At 39.4% G+C, this 13,632-nt stretch overlaps 1 protein-coding gene across 1 annotated transcript; it reads left to right on the forward strand.

Moving 5' to 3' along the window:
- Window positions 1-267: 267 nt before the first annotated feature.
- On the forward strand, window positions 268-12,184 carry NPM1 (nucleophosmin (nucleolar phosphoprotein B23, numatrin); the record flags this gene model as incomplete). Its single annotated transcript, XM_010018859.1, has 10 exons — window positions 268-365; window positions 2,893-3,012; window positions 3,777-3,870; window positions 4,606-4,709; window positions 5,072-5,133; window positions 5,619-5,673; window positions 7,141-7,230; window positions 8,137-8,238; window positions 10,782-10,856; window positions 11,822-12,184. Coding segments are annotated over 10 exons (839 nt in total), but the record flags the coding sequence as incomplete, so codon positions are not given.
- Between the last annotated feature and the right edge of the window lie 1,448 nt (window positions 12,185-13,632).

Consider the following 13,632-nt stretch of genomic DNA (forward strand, 5'->3'; position numbering starts at 1 on the left):
GCGCCGCGCGTGTCTGGCGCTCCCGAGGGGGGCGTATTGGGCAGCGCTGGACGAGAGTGGGCTTCGAAGCACCGCGCTGGGAGCTGCATGGTCGCAGCAGGCTGCGGACGCGCCAGGGCTTTCCTCACCCGACGTGTTTCTCTGCTTGGATGCTCCGAGCGTCCTTTGTGGGTTTTCTGTGCAAGTACAAAGCCTTGAAGCAGCGTGTTGTAAAATACGAACTAGTTAGCAAATACTCGTGTCTAATTAAAACGGTAGGTTTATAAGTAAATGTTATTTTTATAGGTTGCGAGCTTAAAGCAGATAAGGATTATCAGTTCAAAGTAGATGATGAAGAAAATGAGCATCAGCTGTCTCTGAGAACGGTGAGTATCATTTGTTTTTTAACTTTTTATTTAGCGGCATGCAATGTTGTGAGAAGTTTTTTTTTCTTTTAACGTGAAGGTACTTAGAGTTTTAAGATATACGCTGATGTTTTGTTGCTCACAGCATGGAATGCAAGGCTGGAAGAGTTTAAAAATGAATTCACAGTAAGTTAATAAATATATATTAAATGGAGTTAAAGGCCAAAATTTATACTCTGATATCTCTAATGGAGTGGTTCAGATGCTACAATAGCAAGGGATGGAGGGTATATTTATAGGAATAATATATGGGCATGTCTTACTGCACCTTACTATAAATGTCATTTTGACCATATATTTCCAGGCAGAATTCCAGTGCTTTTTTCCCATAAGCACCTAATAACTAAGTCTAAATGGGGGAGGGGAGCTTATGTTTTAATTTTTTGTCATTGATTTTGCACTCTACAGATGTAACTGGGAAATGCTGTCATTCATTCAGATAATTCATCTAACAGGCTCCTTGCTGAGCAGGATACTCCTGGAAACTGGGATTTGTACACTGAGAGTTAAATGTGTTGGGGCATCTTACCTTTCTGCTGCCACACAAGATACAATATTTCAAGGCCTTTGTTCTGGGCTGAGCATGTAGCAGGAAGAAAATATGCCCCAACTTCACAGGCAAAGAATTAGAGTTGTAGCATCTCTACCTTAATGATACCTGGAAACAGGAGACTCTTATAATTATGGATTATTTTGTGCAGCAGAATTGTTTCCTACAGAAGGTTTGCACAATAACACTCTCCAGGCATGTTCACAGTGATACTTATAATACTTTGAATGTAGGCATTATGGTTTTGTGAATCATGTGTCTTTAGTCCTTGAATTTTATGGAAATTGCAGCCTGGGCTTGACAATGACTGATTTGTTCTTAATTAGGATTTCTTTTGAGGGAAGAATGTAGCGGTAAAGCATGTATAGGACAAGTTCATGTGGCTTGTTCTCATATCTGAATTTTTTTTTAAGGACAAAAAATGATATACAGGAGAAATGGGGGTTGAAGTAACAAATGACAAGCTAGAAATGTCTAAGAGGCTTGGAAGGAAGGTCTTAGACATAGCTACAAACAGAAAATGCCTTGGCCAACAGGGGAAGGAGTTGGTGGAAGATAGAGTGTGAAGGTAGCAAACACCTGGTGACTTGTTTGTGCACCTGATAGAAAGTTATATGAAGACTTGACAGACACATGTCAGTTAAGGTACAAATGTGGTGATGGACTTGGGTGTGAGGTGCAGAAGGAGGTGGGGAGATAAAAGTGAAAGGGAAGGAGGATTGATGCATGTAAAGTCAAAAGGGGCATGAGGGTGTCTGTAGATGACTTACTAGAGATAGCTGAGAAAATAGAGGGATTCTCACTGCTTCATTACCTATTTATTGCCAGCGTGCAATCCTCCGTTGTAGAAATTAAAGCACAGGAATGGATGCTTGCCAGGCAGAGTAAATAAATTACTAGTAAGTGCTGTACTATTGCTTAAACTGGTGCAAATTATAGGAGTAAGTGGGGGTGGAGGGCATGTTCTTGTATCAGTGGGTAGTCTCGCCAGCTGCATGATTTGGTGGTGTTGCCAACACATTTGAGATGTGAGGCCACAGCAGCAGCAGTTTCACCTCTTTATAGTAACAAATTCTGCTGGGAATAGCGAATTCTCTATCCCATTTCTCAGTCTTCAGTCTGATACATTAGTTTGGTTCATTATATATAACCTGCCTAAAGCTTAGCTGTTGGAGAATGGAAATCAAATTTGTATGCCTGTGCCTGAAGTGTTTATACCCACACCTTCCACTGAGGGCTGAAAGCTTTGTTTCCTGGGGCACTGGGAAAGGAAACAGCTCCTTGTTCACTGGGATTGGGGAATAATTGTTGTACTTCAAGGGATTCTTGGTTTTCGCATCTCTTGCATGTAATCCTGATGCAGATGCTAGAGGTTCACAGAACTGGAATTTCAGGCCTGTCCCATGTCTGTCGCTAATTTGCCTCCCTGCAGCTATGATTTTTGACTTGTGCTCTGTGTAAGGAATCCAGGCACTTGAATTCCAAAATGCTCTGGGACAGCAATTCTCAAGTCTTTGGTGGGTTAATGCAGAAGGCATATCCATAAATGACAGTACTGAACTGAGCAGTTAAGATGTAACTCCCCATTGAATGTCATAAGCAGATAGTATGTAGACTGATGAAGTGAAGCAATAGGCAGATGAAGCATGGCAGGAAGAGGAAGGTTAAAGGCTGTGATTCTGTAGTAGTGGTTACAGTTGTTTCCCTTCCATTAGGCATGTGTTTGTACTACTTGCCTTGGGCCAGCTTCAGTGCTGAGTGGACTTGTCACTGACCCTATTTCAGGCAATAATCTAGGGAGCCGAAGGTTACTTTCAAGCCTCATCAAAACACTGTGCCAGTGTTACACAGAAAGAGAAAAATCAATGAGTGGAGTTTGAAAGGACTTCAGAATACTTGGGGAGATTCTCAGAATGTACGCTGTTCTTTACCTCACAGGTTACTTTAGGGGCTGGAGCTAAAGATGAATTACACGTTGTAGAAGCAGAAGCATTGGACTATGAAGGCAACCCTATTAAAGTAGTACTGGCATCTCTGAAAATGTCAGTGCAGCCCACGGTAAGTACAGGAACATGGAAAAAATCTCATAGAAATTGGGTCTCAGGTGAGGAAAATTGATTAGAAAAGGTTTTGGTTGACTGAATTAGCTAAATATGGGGGGTTTATGTCTAGCAGACTTAATCTAGTCATCTGGAGATGATAGGCTTTTGTTCAAATCATGCTTCTTTTAAGGAAGTGATAGTAATTACACACACCATCTCTATATATACAAATGTATGCATGTGCTAGCAGGTTACATCTCTAGTTTGTGTTGCTTCCTTTGAGCCTGGGATAAGAAAAATCTTTTTTTTCGCAGGTGCCAAGCTCTTAAATATAGTCTAAAGGTGACTGCTACCCTTTCTTGATTTTTAAGGGCCTGCTTGTTATTACTGCCATCTGGAATGTAATTTGGATCAGTGTTGCTGATGTTGTACAAGTGGAACTGCACAATGTTGGGGGCAGGTGTGAGGGATAATGTTCAAATTGGTGTTGCTGCCAAGTGGAGTAGAAACAATTGTGGGTTGGTCTGGCTTTGAAAGGTGGCCTTTAATTACAGTAAGAGATAAGAGTGTAATGAACCCTGTTGTGGCTTACCCTGATTTTTGACTCTAAGCAGTTCTGGAATATTCTGACAGATGGAAACTTGGAATAACTGTGTTGGCCTTGGAATCTACAGATGTTGGTGGTCTTGGTTCCTTTTGAATGGATTGTCTGTAAGAACACTTTGCCTTTAATATTTGAATAAAAAAATGTTTTGTTTTATTCTTTTTTTCTTCCCTTAGGTTTCGTTAGGTGGCTTTGAGATCACACCACCAGTGGTCTTGAGGTTGAAATGTGGTTCAGGGCCTGTTTATGTCAGTGGTCAACATCTTGTAGGTGCGTATTGCTCTGATTACTAATCTGTGACCTTGCTGCCTCTCAGCACAGATAGAACTTGTATCTGGTGTCTCAAGCACTACTTTTTCTAATACTGACCCTGTGAATCTTTAATTCACTGTCCTCAGAACCATGAAGTAATTGTAGGACCACAGAATTCAGAGAAGTGCTTGCATTACCTATTCTTGCCTCTGATTTTGTATGGATAAAAGGTGTTTGTCAGCCTTGGCAGTTTGAGTTCCAATTTCCCTCTTAGAAGTGGGTATTAATGTCTCACAGTAGAAGGGTGTGAGCTTTCTGCTTACCACTTCAGAGTGTGAGAAGACTGCCCACGAAATAGTTTTGAGTTTATACTAAAAACAAAGCTAGGACTAGCCTTCTCCTTCATAGAATTGTCTTTGAAACTGATCTTTCTCTCCAGAAGTTATCCTAAACGTGTCTCTGTAGAAATAGAGATTTTTACTATCTTTCTATGGCTTTTCTGTGAGGAGGGTTAATAGGCGGTGTATGTATAGTTACTCACTCATTTGGATTTCAGTATAGTAGTATCTACATATAGTCAACTATAAAACACTCTGGTCTCAGTGGTTAGATTACTACTAGAAAGCTTTTTCATATCAATCAGTTCAGCACCTCAGTAAGGTGGGTGGTACTCTTCTGTTTGCTTCTTACTAGCAATTGCTTTAACTACTGTTAAATGAGTGGGGTTTTTATGCATTGCCGTCATTTTATCAGCATTAGAGGAAGAACCAGAATCAGATGATGAGGAAGATGATACAAAAATTGTGAACACTTCGACAAAGAGACCAGCAAGTGGAGGAGGAGCTAAAACACCACAGGTATGTGCATGTATGTGTGTGTGTATATATACACACACATATATATGTATACGTATCTATACATATGTATGTGTATGTATATACACACTTTCAGTCAGCTTGTCTGCAGAATTTTCTTCTGGTTTAGTATTACTGCTGCCTTTAGGAGTAAGCAGTGTACTGCAAGAGGGCTGAAAGGTTTGTGTGCTTAGAGCATGCTGTAAATTTGTCAATAGCTTTTGACTTGGCAGCTGTAACATGCTGGGTTTTAGCTAAATTGATAGAAGACAGTATTGTAGCTATGCCACAAATTGTTCTGGATCAAGGTTGCTCTATATTAAGGCAATGGTATTGACACTTAAACATACTTGATCTTTTCAAAGAAAAAGGCAAAATTATCAGAAGACGATGAGGATGACGACGAAGATGAGGATGATGATGATGAGTATGTATTGTTCTGAAAATGTATTTTGAAATACGGGGTTAACTGTTTCAGAGTGGTTTGTGTGACTTAACTGGATGTTAAGTGGGCAAGCTGCTTTTTTTTTTTTGTCTGAGCTGCAAAAAGCAAAATTGTCTCAAGCTTGTCTCTGCACTGCAATTTAGTTATTCAAATATGTCATACTGGGTTATAGAGCTCAGTATTGTGTTGTTTATTAACTTCAAATAAATTGAGAATTTCTTTAGTAGTAGTCTGAAATAGATGCTCTCAGTATTAAAGCAGAAGGGAATGCATTTAACTGCTTTAAAAGTAGTATTTGGCCTAACACCTTGCCGTGTGTTAATCCAAGGTAGACTTAGGAAGGTTACTTGCTTTCTTCATGAGTAAAACATTTTATCGGGAGGGAGGGGGAAGATTAATTCGTGATGCGGTTAAAGCTGTGAGTATGAATTTTCAGTTATGGTGAGTGACTACCTTTCTAATTGTAGTGATGAGGATGACTTAGAGGATGATGAGGAAGAAATGAAAGCACCAATGAAGAAAGTAAGTGGTGCATATGTATATATACACACACAAACACACTGTGACCCTCTTCACCCATGAAGAATTAAACAGCCTGTTTAGTGAATTTGTGAAAGGGAGTGATAACACCAGATGGACTTACTGTCTGCAGCTGTTCAGAGAGAGCAAGTGCTAACACTTCTTAACTTACTATTACGTGCTAATTAACTGTCCTGATGGAGTCATCTTCAAGGATTCACATGAACACCCCTAAAGCAGAAGGGAGGGAAGGGAATATGTGTGTGTTTGAGAGAGAACTTTAGGTTTGAATTCTGTGTTTGTTGTAATGCAGAAGCTGATTGAGGTCTCTTCCTCTTTGTGCAGTGTTCTGTTTAATAATGGACTAGATATCAATACAAGGGATGATGGAATTCGGGCAGATGGTCCTTTAAATCAATGAGTATAAGCACAGCCATTTAGAATGTGAATGGTGGGATGCTTTTGGCTTAGTTTAGGGTGTATAAAGAAATTATGATAGGACATTAGAATACTTCATTTGGTGATAGCTGTTGGGCAGCAAACAATCCTGCTCACATGTGGGTTGGTCTTTGCCATTTCGGTTAGTCCTGCATGCTGTGAAAAAGTTCTTTTTAGCAACCTAACTTTAAATAATAAAAGGATGTAAATGCTTAAGCCTTCTGGGAAGCGTTCACTTCAGGCAGCCACGTGCTAGAATGTGAAATTTCCTCAGCCCTGGGGTGCCATCTGGTGGTAAAATGAACTGTAAGGCAACCTGGCAACTGCAGAGGTAGAGGTAGCAATTTTTAACTTGTGCTTTGGTTTGAATTTGTATGTTCATACCTGCTGTTTAGAAATAAATCTAATGTTTTACTTCATTATATGCTTCTTTGTTCTGTAAATTTTATAGGTGATACTGCACAATAGTTTAAGGCCTGGTAAAGATAGTCTGAACTGCAGATTTGCTGCCACCTTAACAAATACAGTGTGACTGAATGAAATGGTCCCTCAATTTATATAGGAATAGAAGAATCAATACTTAAATATATACGTAGCATTGCCAACACATATCCTGGATAATATTTCTGTATGAATTGCCAAATGAAGTAATGGTTGTGTTACAAAAAACGAATAGCACTGAGTCAGACTGTAAACTGCAGTGCCATCTAGAATTAGTCTTAATGCAATATCTGTCCCCAAAATTATGCATGGTAATATATAAGGAAAATGTAGTGGAGGGTCTCACATAACAAAACTTAATCTTGGTTATGTCGTATATTGTGCTGTAACCCCAGTCTTTTGAGTTCCTGTAGCATATATGCTTTTTGCTTAAATAGTGGATGCTGATCATGTTGCATGGGCAGTGAGAATGCTTTTTTGTTTGAGGTTAAATAGTATGTGCATTGTTGCTAGCTCCTGATCAGTATTTTAACAAGCTAACATACACTAGCAGTTTTTCATGGCCAGTAAATCTACGTGCTTTGTTTTCAGCCTACCCGTGAGGCTCCAGGAAAAAATATGCAGAAAGCAAAGCAAAATGGAAAAGACTCTAAGCCGTCCACACCAGCATCTAAGTCAAAAGTGAGTGAAGACAAATGAGTAAAATAAATGTTTCTTCTTGTGTGGAAGCTAGTTGTCTTGTCTAATGGCAAATTTAAATTATATACTAACATTAAGTTAGATTTTCTTTGAATCTTAATATGAAACATGTTGGGGATACTGTTCATTGCTTTGTGTTCCTCTGTGAAACTCTTCAGTGATCAATGTATAAGTACGACAGCCAATATTAGAAATCAGACTTGCTGTTTCTTGTTGGGTATTGGTGATCCCATGATGTAAAATACAAGTCTGTGTTTGTGTAGCTGCTTGTACAAGAGAATGACTGCCAGCTGTGTTGCTACTGCAGTACAACACAAGGAGGCTAGTGCTAATAAGGGACTTAACTGATCCATTTTAGAACTAACAGTCCTCTTGTTCATTTGCTTTGTAGTTGTTGAGCTTCCTTATGGAGCCTTTACTTGCTGCTTGTATGCAGATGTGCATGCCAGGAAGGTAGATGCAGAAACTTGTGTGGGATGGATGGCAGGACAGCATCTGGAAAGCAGTACCTTGTGCCTTTTTAAAGCATGACCTTGTCCAGCTGCAGTTTTGGAGAAAACTCAAAATCACTGAATGTTTGGGCTATTTTTTGTTTCATTTCTGTTGGGAGAAGGAGCTGTGGAGTCATCAGCCCAGGGGCATAGTGTGCTAGCTATGCTAACTGCAGTAACTTTGAACTTAGATGTTCTTGTCTCCAAGAAATGTAATGGAAACAGAAATTTAACTTCTGTGACTTCTTGAAACTATCTAAAGTATCTGTGTGATGGCTAGTTGTCCTATTCTGTATAATTTCTACAGTAGCTTTTAACACTCTTGTCTTTAGAAAACTTGATCTTGTATACTAAGTAGCTTTATGTGCAAGTTCCTAACAAAATGAATAATTTCCAGACTCCAGATTCCAAGAAGGATAAATCTCTAACTCCAAAAACACCAAAAGTCCCTCTGTCGTTAGAGGAGATTAAAGCAAAAATGCAAGCGTCCGTAGACAAGGTGAGTTTCTGGAAACTTGAAGCTTCCCAGGCTTACTTTTGCACTTCCACAGATCAGAAGAATTGGATGTTTTTAAGAAATAGTTACATGTCACTGATTGCTGTGCTTTTATCAAGAGCATGTTGATGTTGAAGCTCAGAGAAATGAAAACTCATCAAAGACAAAAAGTAGTCTCTGTACTTTAAACAAAATGATGTTGTTTTTGTATTCCTCTTGTAGTGGTGATGGGTAATTTGGTATTTCTTAGGGAACTGTCTTGGTTAAACTTTGAAGGGGGAAAAAGCCCAAGTAACCCAAAACCCAAAGCAGTAAGTCTTAGGGTTGGTATGTTTTCTAAAGGTGACTTTAGTGTACACATTTTATTTTAGGCAACTAGAGTAAAGCAGAGTTGGTCATGTGCCTGCAATAATAGCATGATCCTGAAACAGTATCCAGCTTGGCTATCCAGATGTCCAGATGCTTGTAAGGCTTTATAATTTCCAGAAGGGGGAGATACGTGCTTGTGGTATGCATTAATGAATCAGTGAAGACCTGAAAGCATTTGCTCTCTGAACTGGAGTTCTAGAGCCTCCCCTCAATGGATGTTTCACCTTTAGAAGGTCAAAGGGCAGTCACTTGGCTTCTGGTTGTTATCAGCTTGGACTAGTGCTTCTTGGTTATTATGCATATGAGTCCTCTTCTTATAAAAACTTTTGAAATACAAAAAAGAAAATTGCATTTTAGTTACAGGCTGGTTGGGTAAAAGTGTAGTAGGCAGTAGCAATTCTTTCCCCTTTAGTCAAGTGTGGAAACCTTTGTGCTGGGAGTACAATGGAGTACACATCTGTACTGCAGAATAGGTGGTAGTGAGGACCTGGCATCCAGACTATATGAGTTCTGGTTTTACTTCACCTAGCTCAGGAATGTGCTTACAGATCATAATTTCATTTGTGACTGAACCAAAATCTTTATTAGAGACTTTTGTAACTCGTGCTAGTGCTGTGAAGAATTCTGGCTCGCTTTGTTTGGTCTCAGATAAACTTTTCTCCCTTACGGTGGCAATTAAGTCATCTAAAATACTAGGATTATTTTAGATTATACTTAGATTCTTAATGTTTGGAGGCATCTTTGTCCCAGGAGTGCAAAATAACACAAGAAGTGTTTCAGTACAGAGTGGATGTAAAGTGAGCAATGACAGATTGTGATCTGGATCGAAATGCATATCCCTGAATTACAAACCTGACAGTGATGGATGGTATAGTTCTCTTAGGTCAGACTAACCTCTTGGATCTTGTGGATGCTAGGGTGGTTTTTTTTGTGACTTGGAGGAGCCATGATTAGTGTTGTTTCTGCAGCGTAAGCAGAAGTGGCGGAGCTGCTCACAGTAGACAGATGTGCCGATGGAGGGGATTGCAGCCCAGATAACTGGCAAGTAGCCTTAGAATATACTTCGTGTTGTTGAAGAGTGTTTTTACAGGAAAGTGCTGTGTAAGCACAAATATGCAGAAGCAACAGCAAGCAGCTTAATTCAGTGCTTACCAAGATGATCCTAGGGCATACCTTAGTAAGGTGAAAGGTTTGTGTGTTGCCATATACCGTAGCACTGCCGGCTGGCAGCCAGCAAGTTAGCAGCTTTGAAAAACATCACTTTAATAAGTTAGAGTGAAACTGCTCTATTGTGTACTAAGTAGGTATCAACAAGCTAATATAAAAGCATAAGTACATAAGAACCCAGAGGTAAGACATTGTCCAAATCCAAGTATTTTGGTTGCAGTTTCAAGTATTTCTAAGGTAGGTTTGTTACATTTGAATATAAAACTGTCTTCTGCAGTGTGCCAAGTAGTAGCTAAGTGTTGTATCGTAGTTGGTTATGTATATTTCAACTGATGCACCTGAAAATTGGAAAAAAATACTTCTCATGGGCCATGTGAAAGCAAAACAATGCCTCTTAGAGTGCTGTATTTTGCCTGGATACATGAGATCTGAAGATAAACGTAGTAGGTCGGTGAATTATTACTGAACCTGCTTTGTACCTTTCAGTATGTACAAAGACATTTTCAGAGATACAAGCAAATGTCTCTAGAATAGTTCTTTTAATTCATAGAACTGACGTATTACTCTTAAAAGGTAGGTGGGAAATCAGTTAATGCTCTACTTCAGAGAGCTGAAGTCAAAAACCAATCTGTGAAGAGCAGTGATGTCTTAAGTTGCTGTGGTAAAAATCCATAAATATGGAATTGGTTCTAGTTTATCTGGATAGCATATGAATGTTGACTACAAACAAGGTTAATTTAAATGGTGAATGCTTGTTGGTACGTTTTTGAGCATGAGTGAAGATGTTTGTACAGCTATTTTAGTGTGTAGGCAGTCGCTACATCTCACCGTGAGAGATAACTGTAAAGAATCAAATTTCTTAAAATGGTTTAAAGTCAGATTGGTTTGAGACGTTGCAAGGTGTTCAGTAAAATTCCATCTGTATTGCAGAGGGTTTAAGCTTCAGAAGTTTGTTATTGGAGTCATTAAATGACTTGCATGCGCTAAAGCTTGTGTGTTTTTCAAAATAGGGTACTACCCTTCCTAAGCTGGAACCCAAATTTGCCAACTATGTTAAGAATTGCTTCAGGACGGAGGACCAGAAGGTAACTGCATTTATTGGAACTTGATAAAGTCCAAAAACTTCTATAACCTTAGGGATTCTTTTCCACTTCTTAATCTTTACAAGCTTTGGACTGCTTCAGAGGGTTACAAACCACAAACAATACTTCAAATTAAATAAATGGGAATGGTTTTAAGGGTTTAGTTGGCTAAGATGGGAAAGCTAATATTTTATTACATTTTTCCAGCTTTTATATGGTTGGTAAATTATCTCTTGCTTACTAAACCCACAGAATTTTCCTTCTGGCACCATATTGGCTAAGGAAATGAGCTGTGGTTTTCCTTGCTGCTGAATTTGGCCACCTAGGCCAGTCTGCTGTTCAGCCATTTGTTGGGGAGAGTGTCTGGGAGGGCGAACTGTTTTGCGATTGAGATTATGGCTTTCTTGCTACTTTTCCTCCCAAAGTCAACTGAACTCTTGTAAGAGGGTAAGCCAAAAGGTGGTATCAGGAAGCAAGTTTCTGAATTAGTTATTACTCAACATATACTAGGCTAAAATGTGTCTTGGATTTCCCCTAACAAAATTCCTGTAAGTTAGAACTTTCTTCCAGTGACAGAATTCCTTTTGCTTTCCTGATTCCCTCAGTGGTTCAGAGTAAACTTGTCTGATAGACAAATTGATAGGTTCTTGAAAGAATGCTTCGAAGCAGTTTGCCTCAGCTACTGGAGCTGCTCTGACATTCACCAGGGTAGGCAGAGTTCAGCCAATATTTGGCTAGCTGTTCCACACCCATCCTCTCGCTTACCTTTGCTGAATTCAGACTATGGTGACTTTACAGTGAATAACAGTCTTCTAGCAGAGGGACCTAATGTCTTGCTTTCAACTTGATTTTTCTGTGAAAGGAATGCATTTTGTTGTAATTTCATGTCAATATTTTGTGGAGTAAGTGGAGATTAGTAAACTGAAAATAATAAAAATGGATTTAAATTTCTTTCTGTGCACTTCCAGGTCATTCAAGCTCTCTGGCAGTGGAGACAGACTCTGTAAGAAAAGAAAACAGTTTAAACAGTTCATTAAAATCTGCAGTCTTACTTCTGTAACCATTATTTGGCTGTTCTTTTTACAAATGCTGAAAGAGCTTTCCTTACTGTGTCTGATAAATGTCATCCAGATTACCTTGCCAAGAATGTGTTGTCCAAAATGCCTGTTTAGTTTTTAAAGATGGGACTCCACCCTCAGCTTCATTTTTAAGTATGTATGGAATGTTTTGATAAGGCATGGTGGTGGTGGTGGTGGTCAGACAAATGGAAATGGTGGGGAGACTAAATGTATGTGGAAAATAAAATAAAATTTTAGTATTTTAATAAAGTACTATCGTTTCTTTTTTATGGGTTGGAGGCAGTCTGCATACTGAACCCAGAAGATAACAGGGCTTTAAAGTTCTCATAGGAACTACTGCTAATTATCTGAGCTACTTCTTTTTACCAAGTACACATCAGATATCCTCATTGATGTTGTCAACTTCAAAAACAACTACAGTTCCATGAGCTTTATAACTAAGTAACTTAAGTGGTAAGTTGGGCTTTATTCTTGTCTGGAGGTGACCACTAATTATGTAATTGCCTAAACCAGCCTTTCCTGCATCTCAGTTTCTGACCAGCTTCATTGCTCTTTAGTTTATGGTTTCTTTTTTAACAACTGACTTTGTGGGGCTTGTGACTCTGCTTGAAAATGTAATACTGCTGATGTGGGAGTTGCTGGCTGTGCTGTTCCTCTAAGGGGCTGCAGTCTCTGAGGTTCCTGCTTAATGGCTCCTGTGAGGGTTTTGTGAAGGAGAGAATTAGCTTGACTGGTGTAGGGTGTGCCTTAAAGAGCTTACTGAGGAAGATCTGTGCCAATGGATAATTCCTGGGAATAAGGAGGAGCTAAACAGCAAATCCCAAAAGCATGGATGGGCAGGTAGTCATATCTCAGTTCCTTTGGTCTTTATTGCCTACCAGTGATAAAACCAGTTAAAACAAGTGTTTGGATCATTTGATTGTCATACAAGTAGATGACCAAGGTATTATGGGCTGATCCAGAGGAAGGGGAAGGATGGATGTCATGCCTGGTAGTGAACACTTCCTGAAGGCTCTTGTCTAAATGCCGTATCACTTCAAATTCTTGAATGCTATGTCTGTGTGCAGTGACTGCAGTAATGGGACGACAAAGAATGCTTAACATGAAATAATTTAAGCAGTCGTATGGTAAAAATACCCATTTCTACAGTTGAGATTCTGGGCCTGATGGAATCAGATGCAAGTCTCCAGAAGCAAATACTTCCTGGAAAAATAAAGCTGAGCAAAGTGCATGGTAGAGAAGTGAAACACAGTGCAAGTCTAGTGTTAAAGATTCATTTAAGCTTGAGTATTATTGCAGCATGTGAAATGGCAGAATATAAGGGTTTGAAATGCCTGTTTGGGGGGGGGTTATGTCAACAGATGATGTCATATGCACAAGAGGGTAAATTTCCCTGGTGAAATAGAGCTAATGGCACAGACAGGCTTATTTAAGCAAAATTGCTCTCAATTTTGGCTGAAACAAGTGAAAATTGTGCAGTAATTTCAGTAAGAGGCTCTCCAGCCAATAAAACATTCTGAGTATTAGACTTTTAGGAAAAGCAGGGGTGTTGTCTGTCTGTCACTGACTAAAGTGGGCCTCTGGGGCACAGCTGCCCTTGGCATAAGGGTTGTAGTGGGAAGGTGGAGCCCATATGGGGCAGTTCTAAAGAAGAAGATGTTCCTGTGCTGTAGCCAAGGCATAATCATTATGGGTTGGAA

This window comes from Nestor notabilis, unplaced genomic scaffold, assembly GCF_000696875.1.
Source record: "Nestor notabilis isolate BGI_N333 unplaced genomic scaffold, ASM69687v1 scaffold5270, whole genome shotgun sequence".
In the NCBI taxonomy this organism is placed as follows: domain Eukaryota; kingdom Metazoa; phylum Chordata; class Aves; order Psittaciformes; family Psittacidae; genus Nestor; species Nestor notabilis.